The 21,080-nt window shown below is 51.5% G+C and overlaps 1 protein-coding gene across 1 annotated transcript in view; it reads left to right on the plus strand.

The window, feature by feature from the left end:
* Positions 1-576: 576 nt before the first annotated feature.
* The window catches only part of TESK2 (testis associated actin remodelling kinase 2), a 28,557-nt gene continuing 8,053 nt past the window's right edge, over positions 577-21,080 (plus strand). The window contains exons 1-5 of the mRNA XM_044302051.1: positions 577-742; positions 6,174-6,463; positions 11,684-11,805; positions 14,303-14,351; positions 18,223-18,369. Of these exons, the coding sequence (XP_044157986.1) occupies positions 6,251-6,463; positions 11,684-11,805; positions 14,303-14,351; positions 18,223-18,369 (531 nt within the window). The 5' untranslated portion in view covers positions 577-742; positions 6,174-6,250. The remainder of the gene's footprint in view (positions 743-6,173; positions 6,464-11,683; positions 11,806-14,302; positions 14,352-18,222; positions 18,370-21,080) is intronic.

The following is a 21,080-nucleotide window of genomic DNA, read 5'->3' on the forward strand; positions in this document are numbered from 1 at the left end:
GCACGGTACTACTGCCCCCATCATGTAACATTAAATTGGCAGTGTTACAGGTGGCGCCATCTACCGGTTCACTTTCGGTCAAGCAGACTGGACACAGAGCGCCATCTGCCGGCAGCTTCTGGAATCCTTGCGGGGGAGGGGTCGGCCTGTAGCCAAGTATCTTAGTAACTACTACCTCTGTCCACAAGCCTGTATTTATCGGTTGCTTCTAATTTGTCAGGCAATCTGTCAATCATATCTACAACTCAGGTATTGGTGAGATGTTTCTCGTTAAGTCCCACCCTCTTAGTTTGACGGACCAATCCCAAGAGAGAATCATTATGTCCACAAAACTATTTACCAACTTTGAGCTGCGACATGTAACCTCCATTCTCCTATTGGTTGGCCATTAACAAACCCGCCCCAAAACTTCTCGTTTCCCATTCGATAACGCGTCTGTCACTCAGTAGATTGTAGCCAATAGAAAGATGGCTACTGTGAAGCAGACGGGCTCTGAGAAGGTCAGCATTTGTGATTGGGTCAGAGGTTGTGCTGTCAGTCACGCTGTGGCGAGTGGGGATTGGCTAGTGGACGTGAGATGGGCGGGGTACACGAAAGCGTCCAGCCCCCCCTGTTGGAGCTTCGTTGGGTCGCGGCGGATTCTCAGCTGAGAGATCGGGACTGGTGGACATGGCGGCCGGCGGAGAACACTGAGGGCTGTCCCTGCGCCCGTGTGATCTTCACAGCGGGGGCCCCACGTACGGTGAGTGCAATGTCCGCTCCTGCCAGCTGGGGCGGTGTGATCCACCCCCTTCAGAATGTACCTCAGAGGGGCCACAGCCCGGAGCCAGCCCTGCTCTGCCGCCAGCTCAGTGTACGGCCCTGTAGGTGATAATACACAGTGCTACATACCGGGGCCGTGTCTATAGGTGACTATATACAGTGTACCCTGTGTGTACGGCCCTATAGGTGACTATATACAGTGTAATGTACCGGTGCAGGCTCTATGGGTGACTATATACAGTGTACCCTGTGTGTACGGCCATATAGGTGACTATATACAGTGTAATGTACCGGTGCAGGCTCTATGGGTGACTATATACAGTGTACCCTGTGTGTACGGCCCTATAGGTGACTATATACAGTGTAATGTACCGGTGCAGGCTCTATGGGTGACTATATACAGTGTACCCTGTGTGTACGGCCCTATAGGTGACTATATACAGTGTAATGTACCGGTGCAGGCTCTATGGTTGACTATATACAGTGTACCCAGTGTGTACGGCCCTATAGGTGACTATATACAGTGTAATGTACCGGTGCAGGCTCTATGGGTGACTATATACAGTGTACCCTGTGTGTACGGCCCTATAGGTGACTATATACAGTGTAATGTACCGGTGCAGGCTCTATGGGTGACTATATACAGTGTACCCTGTGTGTACGGCCCTATAGGTGACTATATACAGTGTAATGTACCGGTGCAGGCTCTATGGGTGACTATATACAGTGTACCCTGTGTGTACGGCCCTATAGGTGACTATATACAGTGTAATGTACCGGTGCAGGCTCTATGGGTGACTATATACAGTGTACCCTGTGTGTACGGCCCTATAGGTGACTATATACAGTGTAATGTACCGGTGCAGGCTCTATGGGTGACTATATACAGTGTACCCTGTGTGTACGGCCCTATAGGTGACTATATACAGTGTAATGTACCGGTGCAGGCTCTATGGGTGACTATATACAGTGTACCCTGTGTGTACGGCCATATAGGTGACTATATACAGTGTAATGTACCGGTGCAGGCTCTATGGGTGACTATATACAGTGTACCCTGTGTGTACGGCCCTATAGGTGATTATACACAGTGCTATATACCGGTGCAGGGTCCATAGGTGATTATATACAGTGTACCGTGTACGGCCCTATAGGTGACTATATACAGTGTAATATACCGGTGCAGGCTCCATGGGTGACTATATACAGTGTACCCTGTGTGTACGGCCCTATAGGTGACTATATACAGTGTAATGTACCGGTGCAGGCTCCATGGGTGACTATATACAGTGTACCCTGTGTGTACGGCCCTATAGGTGATTATACACAGTGTTATATACCGGGGCCGGCTCTATGGGTGACTATATACAGTGCTATATACCGTGCAGGGGCCATAGGTGACTATATACAGTGTACACTGTGTGTACGACCCTATAGGTGATAATACAGTGCTATATACCGTATGTGGTCTATAGGTGGCTATATACAGTGTAATATACTGGGGCAGGCTCTATGGGTGATTATATACAGTGTACCCCGTGTACGGCCCTATAGGTGATTACATACAGTGGTATATACCGGGGCAGGCTCTATAGCTGACTATATACAGTGTTATATACCGGTGCAGGCTCTATGGGTGATTATATACAGTGTACCCTGTGTGTACGGTCCTATAGGTGATAATACACAGTGTTATATACCGGGGCCGGCTCTATGGGTGACTATATACAGTGTTATATACCGGTGCAGGGTCCACAGGTGATCATATACAGTGCTATATACCGGTGCAGGGGCCATAGGTGACTATATACGGTGTAATATACCGGGGCCATGTCTACAGGTGACTATATGCAGTGTAATATACTGGGGCCGTGTCTATAGGTGCCTATATACAGTGTACCCTGTGTGTACGGCCTTATAGGTGATTACATACTGTGTTATATACCGGGCAGGGCCCATAGGTGACTATATACAGTGTAATATACCGGGGCAGGCTCTATGGGTGATTATATACAGCGTAATATACTGATACAGGGTCCATAGGTGACTATATACGGTGTAATATGCCGATACAGGGTCCATGGGTGACTATATACAGTGTTATATACCGTGCAGGGTCCATAGGTAATTATATACAGTGTTATATACTGTGCAGGGTCCATGGGTGACTATATACGGTGTTATATACCGTGCAGGGGCCATAGGTGATTATATACAGTGTTATATACTGTGCAGGGTCCATGGGTGACTATATACGGTGTTATATACCGTGCAGGGGCCATAGGTGATTATATACAGTGTTATATACCGGTGCAGGGGCCATAGGTGACTATATACAGTGTTATATACCGTGCGGGGTCCATAGGTGACTATATACAGTGTTATATACCGTGCGGGGTCCATAGGTGACTATATACAGTGTAATATACCGGTGCAGGGGCCATAGGTGATTATATGCAGTGTTATATACCGTGCAGGGTCCATAGGTGACTATATACAGTGTTATATATCGCTGCAGGGTCCATAGGTGATTATATACAGTGTTATATATCGCTGCAGGGTCCATAGGTGATTATATACAGTGTTATATATCGCTGCAGGGTCCATAGGTGATTATATACAGTGTTATATACCGGTGCAGGGTCCATAGGTGATTATATACAGTGTTATATACCGGTGCAGGGTCCATAGGTGATTATATACAGTGTTATATGCCGTGCAGGGTCCATAGGTGATTATATACAGTGTTATATGCCGTGCAGGGTCCATAGGTGATTATATACAGTGTTATATACCGTGCAGGGTCCATAGGTGACTATATACAGTGTTATATACCGTGCAGGGTCCATAGGTGACTATATACAGTGTTATATACCGGTGCAGGGGCCATAGGTGACTATATACAGTGTTATATACCGGTGCAGGGGCCATAGGTGACTATATACAGTGTTGCTGTCTCTTTGCTCGTGATCTTCCCGCCAGTCACTGACCGTTACCTGGAGAGCAGTAATTTGGGCCCGATCCTCCTGTCACCAGCACAGCAGAGCCGACCGCCGGCACAGACGTAACAATCGTTCTCAAATACATTAGATCCAGTTATTTAATGTTCCTTAGGCCTCATGCACACGACCGTTGTTTGGGTCCGCATCCGAGCTGCCGTTTTGGCGGCTCGGATGCGGACCCACTCATTTCAATGGAGCCACAAAAGATGCGGACAGCACTCCGTGTGCTGTCCGCATCCATGGCTCAGTTCCGCGGCCCCGCGATTTGCGGACAAGAATAGGCACTTATATTGCCGCCTTCCGTTCCGCAAATTGCGGAAGGCAACACGAGCGCCTTCCGTTTTTTGCGGATCCGCAGTTTGCAGACTGCAAAAAACGGCACAGTCGTGTGCATGAGGCCTTATACAAGGGTTTGTGAAGAGAGCGCACAGCCGGACGATGGGAGTATTCCTGCGGTGAGATCCCAGCAGGAGGTGTTGGTATATCCTGGTGCTATCACTTACTGTGGAGGGGAACACCCGCATGTAGAGCCCTGCAGCTACTATGTGATTTAAGACCTCTGCTTACTGTCAGTGACTGGGAACCTTCTTCTTGACATCCAGAGACTGAAAACCATCAGCAGCACAAAACCTTGTTACAGTGTGTCAGTGCGGTGCCTGGGGTTTTTATCTCGCAGAGGACGCATTGTAACAAACTCTCAGCTGTGAGAAGTATTGAGACAGGGTGGGTTTTATCCTTTGGGTTTAAATAGGAATCATCTTAGTCACTGACAGCAAGCAAGGATCTTGAAAATGATCAGGAATTGAAACGCAAAGTCTGCCAGAAAGCTGCAGAACGTCTCACTATACAGTCAGAACGAGTTCAGGTCCGGCCCTTTAATTACCGAGGTCGTCCTCTCCGCCTCGGCGGCGTACATTGCAAACACTGCGCCCTATGATCCCTCGCACTGATAATCGTGCTGCTTCGTGTAAAGTGACCTATTGTACCGGCTCTGCTGCGTGCGGGCCGCCGCCCCTTTAATCGACGCGATCTGAATAACTGCGCAGTGAGAGCGGGCGCCATACGCCGCTAGTGGCGTCTCCCTGATTTTTGTTGCTGCCTCCAGGGGAACTCGCCTGACAGGTAGGCATCGATGGTTTGGCATGTCCGATAAACCGCTGCTTGTCGTGGTGTACGTAGATCTGGCGTTACGTATTCAGTTATGTTGACTACATTGGGGGTCCCCAGCAGTATGCCACCCTCCTGCGTCTGAAGGACTATAACTCTAAGCATGCCCAGCGGGACCCCAGCAGCCGCACCCCTTGTCTGTACAAACTGGGTTCATATCTCCTAAAGGTTAATGAATGCGGCTGCAGGGGCGCATCGGTCACGGGATGGCGGCGGAGCGCGCTGGCTGCCATCACTCCCATCATCTGTCCCCTGAGGTCGCTACTTGGATGAGACTCTCTTTATGAAGTGATTCGGAGTTGATTAGTTTTCCTGTTTGGCAGCTGGGAAAGCGCTTTTCTTGTGAAACCCCCCTCATCCGTAGATGCGCCGCCGCCTCCATTGAGCTTGTATTATGCTCCAGTCACATCCAAAGCTGCAGTCACTATTCTAGATGGTTTCATCTACTAAAAGCTTTTTGTATAATGAAAAGTTCTGCAACTCTCTCAGGGCTCGTGCATACCGCCGGAGTTTGTCCGCATCCGATCTACGTCTTTTGCGGATTGGAGGCGGACACTTTCATCTCAATGGGGTGGCAAAAAATGCAGTCAGCACACCGTGTGTTGTCCGTATCCGCAAGTCCATTCTGCGGCTCCGAAAAAATAGAACGTCCTCCTGTTCTTGTCCGTTTTGTGGACGAGTAAAGGACATTTCTGCAGAAGAAACAAACGCAGCGGCAGGCTCTCAGCCGGGATCCGTGTTTTGTGGATTCGTGACTTGCAGACTGTAAAAACGGATACAGTCATGTGCAGGATCCCTTAATCTTTGTTTCATATCTTGTCAACATCTCTGCTTTCTGGCAGTGAATTTCAACATTTTTGTTTACATCCAGAGGCTTAAAACTGGTCGTGACCTAAACAGCTGAGGGACAACGCTCTGAGATACACGGACATCAAGTGGAGAGAGGGTCAGCTGCACACTGTAACAAACCCTCAGCTGCGAGCAGTATTTTCAGCCTCTGAATATAAACAAGAGGGACAGCAAGCAGAGATCTTGAAGATGGTAATGAATTGACATGCCAGGCGTAGAATGTAAAGTTCTGCAATTTGCTAATCTAAAAAAATTAGTATTTACATAAAGCGGTGACAGAAACGTCTCCGCGGCTGTGATGTTACTGGCGCCGTTCTTGCTTCGGTTTAGTCGCCGCTCCACTAATAATTTGCACTCTTTTCAGCCATGTTTTTTTTCCATTTCTTTTTTCAGTGCTTCGTAAAACGCCGGACGACCCGACCCCTAAAATGTGTGCGTCGCCTCTTCAGCCAAACTGAACTCGGGAAGCAATGGATCGGAATAAACGGAATTCCATCGCCGGATTCCCGCCGCGGTTGGACCGTATTGAGGACCCTGTTTCGGGGGAGGGCGGGATTGGTCAGCTGGGCAGAGTCTGCTCCTCCTCCTATAACGCGCTCATCAGCGCCTTCTCCAGGCTGACGCGGCTCGATGACTTCACCTGCGAGAAGATCGGATCCGGCTTCTTCTCTGATGTTTTTAAGGTAATTTTTTTTTTTTCATTTTAATAATCAGGTTTGGTTTTTCTTTGCGTTGACTTGGGTCTCAGTTCTTCATTTTTGCTTGCTGTCAGTGAATCAGAACCTTCTTGCATATACCCTGAGGCTAAAAACCCATCCGGATCTTAGGCTTGTTTCACACTTGCTTCTGCTGACTCGGGCGGGAACAGCCTGCCAAATCCAACATCGTCCGGCCCCATTAACGATAATGGGGTCCGGCGGTCATCCAGCCACGGTCCGGCAAACATGCCAAGAAACGGCTGGACAAGTACCATTGTGCGCAGCGGTTCTTCTCTGGCCGATTCCTGGTATTCTGCCGGCAGCGTGAAACAGGCCTTACATGGGATTGTTTGTGGCGGTCACCTCCATCCGTTTAAAAACTTTGTTTACTATATCTCCTCCGTATCGTGCTAAAATGTATGGTCTCCACTGAGGCCTTGAAAATCTTGCAGCAAATATCGCGAGATTTGCTTCGTCTTGCGTCTCGGATGTTGCACTTCGGTTATACAATATCAATTATGTACATTACTGTTTCAAAATCTCATTAATGAAGAATTCAGCTTCGGATTTTGAAGCAGTAATTTATGCGCAAAACCGAAGTGTAACGTCATAGATGCGAGATTTTCAAGGCCTCTGCGGAGCCCATACGTTTTTGCACGCTACGGTGAAGATGGAGCAATCCGAACACTAAATGTAATAAGCTCCCCGTGCTCTAGGGCAGTGGTGGCGAATCTAAGGCACGTGTTCCAAAGGGGGCACTCGGAGACCCCTCTGTGGGCACGCGGCTCTGGGTGGGCCTTGCGTAGTGTCGCCACCTGTGCGCTATTACTAATGAGCGCTCATAAGTGCAGCCTTTGCCCCTCTTCTGCGCCTCCATCTGCTCACGCCGCGGGGAACGCTCACTGCTCCCTGGATGCACCGGACAGGACCTGCGCTCCAGCGGGATGACGTTTCACAGCATTGACTTGAAGCAGCAGGACCTGCAAATCATCATCCCGCTGGAGCGCAGGTCCTGTCCGGTGCATCCAGGGAGCAGCGATCGCTCACCGCAGCGTGAGCAGATGGAGGAGGTGAGGTTTGCACTATAAGAGTAGGCAAGGGGGCATTATTAATACTGTGGCCTCTAATGGGGGTATTATAGACAACCAGGGCTCCTTTAAAGGCAATGCTGTTTAGCTGGATTCGCTAACTGTTACTGTGTTGTAATGGAGCTGTGTTGCAGTGTAAAGCAAAAGGAGTCATAACAACATCGACCCCTCTGATATAGAGGGGGACGGATTTTAGACCACGTCATATGTCAAAAGACAATGTAGTTGAGCGGACGTCGCTCCCATCATGCACTGTAGCAGACTGCTGATTGCAGCTCTGGATGTGACTGGAGCATATGTGATGTAACAGGATCGGGTGAAGTAATTGCTGGTATAATAGCATGTTCTTCGCTGCGGTTCCGTGTGATATCATCTCCCCGCTGTGTGCACCATGACCCGTCATAAAGGAGCCGCAGTTCGTGTCATATAGTGTTGTACCGAGGGGAGAGCGCTGCACGTGTCCAGGCTGCAGTTGTCCGTTTGGGCGTCTGCTCTGGACTTCGTTCTGCTCGGTAATACATTGGTTTTGTCTGAACGCGGCAGGACACGGGATTTTCAGCCATTCGTCTCTTCTTTGATCTTATTTTAAGTCCAAGGCTGATCATTAACCCTAAGTTCACACCTGAGCGTTTTACAGCGCGTTCAAACGCGCTGTAAAACGCTCAACACATGAAAACCAATGCTTCCCTATGGGAATGGTTCTCACCTGGGCGTTTTACAGCGCGTACGATCGCATAATCAAGTCCGACGCATAATCAAGTACTTGAGCTTCTTTGGGGCGTTTTGACGCGCGTTTGTGGCCATAGGACACTGCAGTCAATGACACAAACGCGCGTCAAACGCGCGTTTACTATTACAAAAAACGTGCATAAAACGCGCGTAACGCGTTTGAGAAACGCTCAGGTGTGAAAGCAGGGTAAAGGTCGTCTTTCATTCCCGGGCTGCAACGTGTAATTACCGCGCCCGTCCTGCCGCGGCCTGTCGGGCGGGTTCCATCTTGTCTGTGTGACGAGATGAAACGCTCAGTGAACTGGAAGAGGACTACAAGTCTCAGCGTGGCTTCCACGGTGTGTGTGTACGTACCGAGATCTAACCCTATCATCGGTTTTTCATTTATTTACATTGGTTTTTGCTCCCCATTTTGTCTGGCTGTTCTCAATAAAGCTTGTCACATTCAAACATTCTGCCAGTGCAGGGACCAATCAGGACAGACAGAGCACCTGCTCCCCCTCCGGTGTGGACTAGACTTTGCACATGGCGTCCACTGGCAGCCGTGTTGTGCCGCTAGACGGAGCGGTGAATCCGGTTGGGACGTCTCCGAGGCACTGCGGTAGCTTAGTATTACACCCGGCTCTGTGGCCGCCGCTGCTCATCATCCCACCCGGCTCTGTGGCCGCCGCTGCTCATCATCCCACCCGGCTCTGTGGCCGCCGCTGCTCATCATCCCACCCCGCTCTGTGGCCGCCGCTGCTCATCTCCCCCCCCCCCCCCCCCCCCCCCCCGGAAACATCAGCTTTCTGGATTATCTCCTACTGTATCTAGAACACCCGCTCTGCATTATAACATCCTGCTGTATCCAGAACCTGACCCCCGTGTTCTTATTTTTGATTGCACCCATGAGCGGCAGCAGCGCCCCCTCCTCATGTGCTCTTCTTGTCACATTCAAACATTCTGCCAGTGCAGGGACCAATCAGGACACTGTTCAGACAGAGCACCTGCTCCCCCTCCGGTGTGGACTAGACTTTGCACATGGCGTCCACTGGCAGCCATGTTGTGCCGCTAGATGGAACGGTGAATCCGTTTGGGACGTCTTCGGGGCACTGCGGTAGCTTAGTATTACACCCGGCTCTGTGGCCGCCGCTGCTCATCCTGCCCGGTTCTGTGGTGGCCGCCGCTGCTCATCTTACCCCGCGCTCTGTGGCCGCCGCTGCTCATCTTACCCGCGCTCTGTGGCAGCCGCTGCTCATCTTACCCCGCGCTCTGTGGCCGCCGCTGCTCATCTTACCCCGCGCTCTGTGGCCGCCGCTGCTCATCTTACCCCGCGCTCTGTGGCCGCCGCTGCTCATCTTACCCCGCGCTCTGTGGCCGCCGCTGCTCATCTTACCCCGCGCTCTGTGGCCGCCGCTGCTCATCTTACCCCGCGCTCTGTGGCCGCCGCTGCTCATCTTACCCCGCGCTCTGTGGCCGCCGCTGCTCATCTTACCCCGCGCTCTGTGGCCGCCGCTGCTCATCTTACCCCGCGCTCTGTGGCCGCCGCTGCTCATCTTACCCCGCGCTCTGTGGCCGCCGCTGCTCATCTTACCCCGCGCTCTGTGGCCGCCGCTGCTCATCTTACCCCGCGCTCTGTGGCCGCCGCTGCTCATCTTACCCCGCGCTCTGTGGCCGCCGCTGCTCATCTTACCCCGCGCTCTGTGGCCGCCGCTGCTCATCTTACCCCGCGCTCTGTGGCCGCCGCTGCTCATCTTACCCCGCGCTCTGTGGCCGCCGCTGCTCATCTTACCCCGCGCTCTGTGGCCGCCGCTGCTCATCTTACCCCGCGCTCTGTGGCCGCCGCTGCTCATCTTACCCCGCGCTCTGTGGCCGCCGCTGCTCATCTTACCCCGCGCTCTGTGGCCGCCGCTGCTCATCTTACCCCGCGCTCTGTGGCCGCCGCTGCTCATCTTACCCCGCGCTCTGTGGCCGCCGCTGCTCATCTTACCCCGCGCTCTGTGGCCGCCGCTGCTCATCTTACCCCGCGCTCTGTGGCCGCCGCTGCTCATCTTACCCCGCGCTCTGTGGCCGCCGCTGCTCATCCTACCCCGCGCTCTGTGGCCGCCGCTGCTCATCTTACCCCGCGCTCTGTGGCCGCCGCTGCTCATCCCACCCCGCGCTCTGTGGCCGCCGCTGCTCATCCCACCCCGCGCTCTGTGGACATTTTAGTTTTTTTTCTGTTCCTGTACAAAGTCCCGGCAGAGAGATCATTGATGTGTTTGTTGTTTACAGCTCTGATCATGAGAGAAATCACATGAAGTCGGCCCCCCCCCCCCCCGGAAACATCAGCTCTCTGGATTATCTCCTACTGTATCTAGAACACCCGCTCTGCATTATAACATCCTGTATACAGAACGACCCCCGTGTTCTTATTTTTGGTTGCACCCATGAGCGGCAGCAGCACCCCCTCCTCGTGTGCTCTTCTTGTATTTGGTTGCACCCATGAGCGGCAGCAGCGCCCCCTCCTCGTGTGCTCTTCTTGTATTTGGTTGCAGCCATGAGTGGCAGCAGCGCCCCCTCCTCGTGTGCTCTTCTTGTATTTGGTTGCAGCCATGAGTGGCAGCAGCCCCCCCTCCTCGTGTGCTCTTCTTGTATTTGGTTGCAGCCATGAGCGGCAGCAGCCCCCCCTCCTCGTGTGCTCTTCTTGTATTTGGTTGCAGCCATGAGCGGCAGCAGCCCCCCCTCCTCGTGTGCTCTTCTTGTATTTGGTTGCAGCCATGAGCGGCAGCAGCCCCCCTCCTCGTGTGCTCTTCTTGTATTTGGTTGCACCCATGAGCGGCAGCAGCGCCCCCTCCTCGTGTGCTCTTCTTGTATTTGGTTGCAGCCATGAGCGGCAGCAGCCCCCCTCCTCGTGTGCTCTTCTTGTATTTGGTTGCACCCATGAGCGGCAGCAGCGCCCCCTCCTCGTGTGCTCTTCTTGTATTTGGTTGCAGCCATGAGCGGCAGCAGCCCCCCTCCTCATGTGCTCTTCTTGTATTTGGTTGCACCCATGAGCGGCAGCAGCGCCCCCTCCTCATGTGCTCTTCCTATTTTTGGTAGCACCCATGAGCGGCAGCAGCGCCCCCTCCTCATGTGCTCTCCTTGTATTTGGTTGCACCCATGAGCGGCAGCAGGGCCCCCTCCTCATGTGCTCTCCTTGTATTTGGTTGCACCCATGAGCGGCAGCAGCGCCCCCTCCCCATGTGCTCTTCCTATTTTTGGTTGCAGCCATGAGCGGCAGAAGCGCCCCCTCCTCATGTGCTCTCCTTGTGTTTGGTTGCACCCATGAGCGGCAGCAGCGCCCCCTCCTCATGTGCTCTTCTTGTATTTGGTTGCACCCATGAGCGGCAGCAGCGCCCCCTCCTCATATGCTCTTCTTATTTTCCAGGTTCGTCACCGAACGTCCGACCAAGTCATGGCGCTGAAGATGAACACGCTCAGCAGTAACCGGGCCAACATGCTGAAGGAAGTCCAGCTGATGAACCGCCTGTCACACCCCAATATACTGAGGTATGAGCAGCCAGGCCTATACTCCAGTCACCACTAAAGCTGCACGGAATCCTTCAGATACCCCCTAATCACTGTGGTTCTGTGTTGCGCTGTGCTGGGGCAGATTTTGCATGAATTGGTCTTCTGGGAGTGAACTCTACTCCTACTATGCAGCGCAGCATGCTCGGTATGCGATAACGCGCTGATCCACATTGCCAGATGCAGGGGTTTGTCACCGGCTCTTCTGATGTAGAACTCGTGAGATCACTGCTACATATGATTGAGGGTAGGATCCTGGGATCTACAGATCTATGAGCATCTGGCACCAAAGCCGTGTATCCCAGGTTTAGATCTGCGCACAAGCCACAGAACCGAAGTTCGGTGCTAGACCCGTGGGTTTGAAAATGTAGAGGTCCTATGGCAGTCAGTAAATGGAGAAGTTCTAGACTTGACTGTTGTTCTGTGAGAGATGAGATTCTAGATTAGACTACTGGTCTCCATGTGTGGAGAGGTTCTAGACTGCTGGATGGGATATGGAGAGGTTTTCTAGACCGGGCTGCCGGGCCGTATAAGGAGAGGTTCTAGACCGGGCTGCCGGGCCGTATAAGGAGAGGTTCTAGACCGGGCTGCCGGGCCGTATAAGGAGAGGTTCTAGACCGGGCTGCCGGGCCGTATAAGGAGAGGTTCTAGACCGGGCTGCCGGGCCGTATAAGGAGAGGTTCTAGACCGGGCTGCCGGGCCGTATAAGGAGAGGTTCTAGACCGGGCTGCCGGGCCGTATAAGGAGAGGTTCTAGACCGGGCTGCCGGGCCGTATAAGGAGAGGTTCTAGACCGGGCCGTATAAGGAGAGGTTCTAGACCGGGCTGCCGGGCCGTATAAGGAGAGGTTCTAGACCGGGCCGTATAAGGAGAGGTTCTAGACCGGGCCGTATAAGGAGAGGTTCTAGACCGGGCCGTATAAGGAGAGGTTCTAGACCGCGCTGCCGGGCTGTGCTCTTGGGGTGGCTGGATCTTAGAATCTCGTGTCGACTCAGTGCAAGCAAACAAAAGGCGCAAAACAATTTAGCAACTGTAGCGGGGCGAGCCGCGGCCGCAGGTAAGGCTTTGGGTGTGAGCCACCTCTTAACCCCTTCCAACCCTGCAGGGCTCAGGGCGGACTGTTGTTGCTGGCGTCCTGCCCTTGGCTTGGCCGCGGAAGTTTTTGGCAGCTTTCAGCCATTTCTATTTTTGCTGTGAGATCTCCTCGTATCCGCTGAGTCTCCGGCGTGTGTTGCTGTTACGCCGCGCCGCTCTTTATGAGGTATTTTTAGCAAGTAAAAGGTTTGCCAAGTGAGCTCATGCTCCAGAGATTGGCCGGGGGGCTGCGGGGTGTGCCCAAAAATGTTCATTAAAGTTGAACATTTTTTCCAGGTTCACCCAGAATCATCGAGAGAAATATGAATGGTTCCTGACCGTGCGGAACGTTGTCAGATTTGAGGTTACCAGAGGAGTTGGCTGACAACTGATATGGCTGCCATTCTAGCTTTCTCAAGGTTGTCACCCAGCTTTCCCAGAATCCTGAGTCTGCCTCTTCTGATACGTTCCTGCTTCCCGTGCCACTCCAGCTGACACCCCTGATGAAGCAGCTGTGGCGGGGTTTGTCGGGGGATCTGGGGGTGCTGTTGATTGCATCCCGTATGCCCCGATCGTTGAGGGGGGGGGGGTCAGAGCTCAACTTGACCCTCTGACATGGAGCGGTTTGCGGAGCGTAACGTTAGAATGTCAGCCCTTTTAATGGTTGGCCGCTCTCCAGGCGACGCGCTGCGGAGGATCCGGTTACTGTTCAGTGTGTTTGACTTTTACAGGAGATGAAGGTTTGATTTCCCTGAGATCCTGATGATACGGATGATGGGCTTCCTCCTATTAACCCCCATATGTATAATTTCTTAACTCTTCATTTCCTGGTGGCTTGCTTACAGTTGCTCGTTCTCCTTATGTCATATTTAAAGGGCCGGTGTCCATATAAAACTTCCTCATATCCTTTGTTTTAACTCTTCACCATTTTTTAAGATCTCTGCTTGTCGTTACTGAGTGGGAACATCCAGAGATTTCTTGCAGCTGGCCATGGTTTCACAGCTGAGGGTTTGTTGCAGTGCATCACAATAGGCGATATGAATGTTTCTGTTCACTGACGGCAAGTAGGAAATGTTATTTGTGCTATTGATGCATCCATTCCTGCCAGAAAACAGACGGCACAGGTAAGTGTATGGGTCCAAACTGGATACATTGTAACAATGAATGTTTCAGCAAGCAGAGATCTTACTAATGGGAGGAAATTAAACATAAAGTCTATTAGAAAGTTGTAGAACTTATTATTGTTCGTGATTGAGCTTTATTGACATGAGATTGGACGCCGGCCCTTTAAGACGGGCTCCATGGGGCCGTATTTTCACTGTTTTGTCTGTTTTTGACGATCGCATTGGGAAGCAGACGATACGCTGTGGTCTGCTGTAAACTCGTCTTTTTATCTCTCCCTGCAGGTTTATGGGGGTCTGCGTCCACCAGGGGCAGTTACACGCTCTGACGGAGGTAAGACCCGGGGGCTTCATGTCTGTCTAATGTGGGAAAATAAAATGTCACAGTAATTTCCAGATGTCAGTCGTTTAGAGAAACTGCAGTCGCTTGTGAAATATCCTGCGGGTGCGCTAAGCAGCACTCCTGCTGTTAACCCCTTCATAACTATCAGTGAAACTTGCATTGTACGGTCAGCCGCTGTCCCGTGTCCCTGCGCTAGGGTGTCATCTTGTCCCCGCAACAGTACCCAAGTCTCAGTGTCCCCTTGACTGACGATGGGGTATCCAGGATGGTTAGTGACACAATCGCATTACACAACTCGTCATTACAGGTCCATCCGGCCACAGACCGCATGTGCTCCATCCCTGCCTGCCCTGCGGAGCTTACAATCCGTTTTCCTCTGTTGCGTAGAAGTGTGACTCTGAAGACACCACAAGGTGCAGAGCAGCACAGGAGCTGGGACAGCTGGGTGACAACCCTCCGAATTACATTTATCAGGGTTGTCAGGTGTCTTAGACCTCTGCTACATGCGCACGACAAGTAAAAATGGCGTTTAATGGCGGCCACATGGGCATTTTTAGCACCAATGAAAGTCTATAGGGCTATTCACATGGCCACTGACTATGGGCCGTCAAAATATAGTTTTCATGGCCAGACGGACCCTGTTTATAACGTCCGCTTAGACCAGTGCGCCCTTGTAACGGCCATTAAAACGGGTACACTAGAACAATATGGCCTTTTAGGGGTAAAAAAAAAACACTTACCTAATCCACTTGCACGTGCATCGGCAGTCCCTCCTCCCTAGATTTAAAAGGACCTGCGCTCAGCGTGATGACGTCATCACACACACACATATGCTGGGAGCGCGTGGTGACGTCATCACGCTGAGTGCAGGTCCTTTTCTAAGAGGATAGGACCGACTGCGTGTGTAAGTGGATATGAGGTGAGTACTATGGGGAACATTATTACTGCTGGGGCCACTTATTACAAATTTCAAGAAAAATGGCGGCACTGGTTCAGAAAAACACAAGGTTTGGGTGCACGTCCCAAGGGGAATAGGCTTCTTACCCCAATGAACAAATCCAGAAAACGAGCGGCACTCCAATGGATAAAAGTAAGTGAACCTTTTATTCACCCAGGTGGTGCAACGTTTCGGCTCTAAACTTGAGCCTTTTTCAAGCTCGAAAAAGGCTCAAGTTTAGAGCCGAAACGTTGCACCACCTGGGTGAATAAAAGGTTCACTTTTATCCATTGGAGTGCCGCTCGTTTTTCCGGATTTATATATTAAATTCATTTGTTTTTCATGGTAATTTTTAACCGCCATTAAAAACGGATAGAAAATGGACAGAAATGGTTAAAAAAAAATGCCATTGTGTCTGTTTTTAACGGACCTTTTTTCCATGTTTATGTAGCCTTACTGCAGAACTAGAGTCTGGATTCTGGGAAAGTTGGGTGACTGCCCTTAGATGAGCTCTGCCGGTGCCCAGTGCCTCGACTGTCAGGACCCTCCTCCTGTGTCTGTGATCCCCTTGAATTGCCGGGAGTTATTCCGCCTGTCTGGCTATGAGGGGATGCGGCAGCGCAGGGTGGTGTTGTCTGCCGCGCCGGTAACATTCCTCTGCCGGATGATTGATTTTAAGGGCGAGCCCCCTCCTCCCCGGGTCATTTAGATGGGGTCAGGTGGCTGCTCTGTAAAGTATTAATTTGTAAGACAAGACTCCATCTCAAGAACAAAGGATCCTGCGCTGTTATCGGGTAATGGTATCCGGCCGCCGTCACCGCAACATTTTTACAGTCCACCATCTTTGTATTCAGTTTTTATTTTATTTATTTTTTTGAGGAACATTAGTGCGGGGAGCGATCTGCACGATATGCGGGGATGCAGTGTGTGTATTCCAACCGCTGGAGACATCAGCAGAGGGTATAAAGTCCGATACCTGACCCATCTGGTGTATGGCGGCCCATTTTCAGGCAGTGCCCCATGGGAAGAAATATGCCAATTGGCTCATGTCAGCCCAACCTGAGACCTCCTCTTGGAAGAGTAACTGGTTTGCGCTAATTTGCAAGCTGTAAGAGAACACGTATCCAGGGGCGGCCGTACTGGCAGCGGACACGTGCTGGTGGGCTGGAGTGTTCAGGCCTCTACAGTTTCGGTCGCCTCAAACGGCATAGAGCCCGCCTCTAAAGAAAACAGAGCGTGCGGTGAGCGGTGGCGGCTCGGTCCTGTACAAGCCCGCATTGTTCACGCTCGGTGTAGTTTTCATATACACAGGCGCCGGTCGCTGCCAAATCAAACAGGCTGATCTCATAAAAATTCCAGTGTTGTGATTCCGGAAGCCTGGAGATGAGATGTGTGTTTTATGCTGAGGTGGAGCGTGCGACGGTGACATCACTCATCGGCCCCCACAGCGTTCTGAGACTGTCAGGCCCCATCAGCCTCAATGTGTATTGTACGATTTCCAGGGCCCGCTGCTATATGTACTAATCGCACCCGACCGCCGGAGCGAGCTGGAACTAGCGAATTAACTCTATGCTGATATCAGGACAGCGGTGATGTCACCTCCTGTATAATATAACTGATATCCGGAGAGCGGTGATGTCACCTCCATTTCATGTTGGACTGGTTAGGCTATATCTGCGGCCATGCTCATTGTCTCTGGGACATGTTACTACTTCACGGACAGTGATGTCATACCATGACTAAGGACCAGACTTTCTGAAACATGTCGTCCACTATTGTACCTGAATAGAGAAGATGTTTTATGGAAGAGCTGGAGAAGTGGATGGTTTTTCTGGAATCCTGTTTCCGGTTCTGGATTGTCTCTGCACTCGGGTTTTCTGTTTGAGGACTGATAGGCCGAGGTCAGCTTTACCGTCGGTGTAGTAATGTCTGGAGCATCTGACACAGACGTCGTCCCCTTTTATGTGGAATCGGGGGTTTTCTTTGGCAGCGCAGTCTGTTTTCTAAATGTCTGGCCCTGGACCTCCAGACGTGGCCACCTGCCTCAGAGCAGCAATCATCACCAAGGTCTTCTGCACATGTGTGATAACAGCAGATGGGGGCGTGCACAGCTGATGTAAGAATCGGAGCAGCCGCCACCGCGCACAGCTGGGGTCGGAAGCGGAGCAGCCGCCACCGCGCACAGCTGGGGTCGGAAGCGGAGCAGCCGCCACCGCGCACAGCTGGGGTCGGAAGCGGAGCAGCCGCCACCGCGCACAGCTGGGGTCGGAAGCGGAGCAGCCGCCACCGCGCACAGCTGGGGTCGGAAGCGGAGCAGCCGCCACCGCGCACAGCTGGGGTCGGGAGCGGAGCAGCCGCCACCGCGCACAGCTGGGGTCGGGAGCGGAGCAGCCGCCACCGCGCACAGCTGGGGTCGGGAGCGGAGCAGCCGCCACCGCGCACAGCTGGGGTCGGGAGCGGAGCAGCCGCCACCGCGCACAGCTTGGGTCGGGAGCGGAGCAGCCGCCACCGCGCACAGCTGGGGTCGGGAGCGGAGCAGCCGCCACCGCGCACAGCTGGGGTCGGGAGCGGAGCAGCCGCCACCGCGCACAGCTGGGGTCGGGAGCGGAGCAGCCGCCACCGCGCACAGCTGGGGTCGGGGGAAGGGGCCTGAGTCACCGATACCGTATGTATCTGATATTTTTGACGGGGAGGAGGCGGACTGGTTCCGTATACAGTTTACCATCATTGTTAAATATGTCTTGCATCAAGTTCCTACAGGTGACACTCTGTTACTCCAAGGAGTTGCAGAAGTCCTGACGCCCTGGGTTTTGGGGTTTATTGCAATCATCGGCACCAGCTCAGGGCCCTGTGACCCCCGGTTTTAGTTGCTCTGAGGCCAGACACTGTGTTTCGCCCTCTTAACTTCTCCTTCTTCTCTTGCAGTATATTAATAGCGGGAACCTGGAGCAGCTCCTGGACAGTAACCAGCACCTGTCCTGGGCCGTCCGGGTGAAGCTGGCGCAGGACATCGCTCTGGGTCTGGCATATCTGCACTCCAAGGGGATCTTCCATCGAGACCTCACATCCAAGGTAAGCTCCATACAGTCCTCATCCTGTGCAGAGCAGGTACCTGGGGCCACAGTGGTGGCTGCAGAGGTAACAGTGGCTCCTGGGCCCCGGCCCCTGAGGCGGCAAAAGAAAATCCTGTCTGTGCATACAGAGTCACCAGTGTTACACATGGCAGGTGGGGGCCCTGCTACAGGTTTTACATGGGGGGCTCTAGAGCTTTGGAGAGACTCCTCTGAGGCTGGTGGACATCGAGGTCACATGTTTGTTGTGCATTAATACCTCTCCATTTTCAAGATCTCTGCTTGCTGTTAGTGACTGGAACATTTTAAAATGAAAGGCTAAAACCTTTACACCTGAAGCTTCTCACAGCTGGGGGTTTGGTACAATGTATCACATGTAAACCATACTTGGCAGGTATGAGCTGTTTTAGGGTTCTCTTCTGCTCCTTGACGTGCTGCAGGGACACTTACTCCGGAGTCTGTGATTTACGTTTATTCCTGCGGTCTGTCGGATGCAATAACGCCCCGTTTCAAGCAGATTCTGTGCCCGGGTCCGGACTCCATATTTATATAATGACAAATTGTGCCATTGCCTTAAATACTTTGTACTTCTATTCTTCACTATTTCACGGACCTCTGCTTGCTGTTAGTGAATGGGAACATTCATAGGCCATAAACCCATCCTGACCTAGTTCTGCTCACGTAGCTTAGGGTTTGTTACAGTGTATCAGTGGGGGTACGAGCCATCAGCTTGAAGTCCAGGACAGGAGGGAGATTTGTGCTGATGTTTCGTTCAGAGAATTGTCTACACTGATACATTGTAACAAACCCTCATCTGTAATCAGGACTAGGTCTGGATGGCTTTTTTTGTTTCTGAACAACCTCTGGTGTTCCAGCTGTTGAAATTACAACTCCCAGCATGCACACTTGGCCGAACTCAGAACTGAATGGAGCATGCTGGGATTTGTAGTTTCACAGGAGCTGGAGCGCCAAAGGTTGCTGTCATCTTTCATAGAAGAATGTACTAGTTCAGTGACAGCAAGCAGTGATTGTTTCTGTACTTCAACATTGTCACCAAGTCCATTAGAAATTGCAGAGTTTCCATCTCTCCCTTTATATTCCTCATGGAGCAGGAAGCATCGGGAGTCGCACACTGGTCGTATACACGTGTAGGGGGAGGGGCGCCGAAGGATAAATGGTGAGTTCCCTTTTATTGTCAGGCATCCGATAAAACGAACGGTTTCACAAGGAAGGGGGGGGGGCAGGGAGGTAACCGGGGGGAGGCCGGAGATTATATATGTGAAGTGTGAGATTCCTTTAAAAGGGAGTTGTCCACAGCACCCCCCTAGGAAGTGACATCACCGCTCTCTGGATATCAGTTATATACAGGAGGTGACATCACCGCTCCCTGGATATCAGTTATATTACACGAGGTGACATCACCGCTCCCTGGATATCAGTTATATTACACAGGAGGTGACATCACCGCTCTCCAGATATCAGTTATATTACACAGGAGGTGACATCACCGCTCTCCAGATATCAGTTATATTACACAGGAGGTGACATCACCGCTCTCCAGATATCAGTTATATTACACAGGAGGTGACATCACCGCTCTCCAGATATCAGTTATATTATACAGGAGGTGACATCACCGCTCCCTGGATATCAGTTATATACAGGAGGTGACATCACCGCTCTCTGGATATCAGTTATATTACACAGGAGGTGACATCACCGCTCTCCAGATATCGGTTATATTATACAGGAGGTGACATCACCGCTCTCCAGATATCGGTTATATTATACAGGAGGTGACATCACCGCTCTCCAGATATCGGTTATATTATACAGGAGGTGACATCACCGCTCTCCAGATATCAGTTATTTGATACATCAGAGAATTCTTCAGTGCTGTGTTTTTCTCTGGAGATTCCCAGTGCAAGATTTTCTGGTGAATTCCTGTTTGAGTGTTTACTGCACTGGGATCCGTGGAGGTCGGGTTTATACAGAACACATTTTCTTCTTTCTTGGCAAATATTCAGCCTTAGTTCCTTCTTTTTTTTTTTTTTTTTTTTTTTACTGTTTTTTCCTGAGAAGCACAAACTTCCTCATCGCTGACCACTAACTGTGCACAAGTCACGTTCCCCATCAGACGATGTGATAAATATAACTGGAGCTTTCTTCAGCTATATATAATGTGTACACAGTGACTGCACCAGCAGAATAGTGAGTGCAGCTCTGGAGTATAATACAGGATGTAACTCAGGATCAGTACAGGATAAGTAATGTATGTGCACAGTGACTCCACCAGCAGAATAGTGAGTGCAGCTCTGGAGTATAATACAGGATGTAACGCAGGATCAGTACAGGACAAGTAATGTATGTACATTGATTATCTTTTTCTCTGATTGGATGCCGCCATTTTGTTCTGATGTGGGGGCAGATGGCGCCACCCAGTGGTCAGATTTTTTGCCACTAGTTGCCTTCATTCAAGCACAGACCTTGGAAGGTGTAGAGATTGCCACTTTAAATTTGTATTCGTGAATCAGGTAGCTCTGGATAGACAAAAAGTTTGTCCACATAGAATCATTAACAGTGCTGCGTATGTGGCCAATGTAACCCATTGAGAATCTCTCTCATAGATCTGTTTTACTAATAGAGCGCTCCAAACCCCCCCCCCCCCCCCTGCCCTTCACACAGCCACATAATAGTTACATGATGAAATTT

This window comes from Bufo gargarizans, chromosome 7, assembly GCF_014858855.1.
Source record: "Bufo gargarizans isolate SCDJY-AF-19 chromosome 7, ASM1485885v1, whole genome shotgun sequence".
In the NCBI taxonomy this organism is placed as follows: Eukaryota; Metazoa; Chordata; class Amphibia; order Anura; family Bufonidae; genus Bufo; species Bufo gargarizans.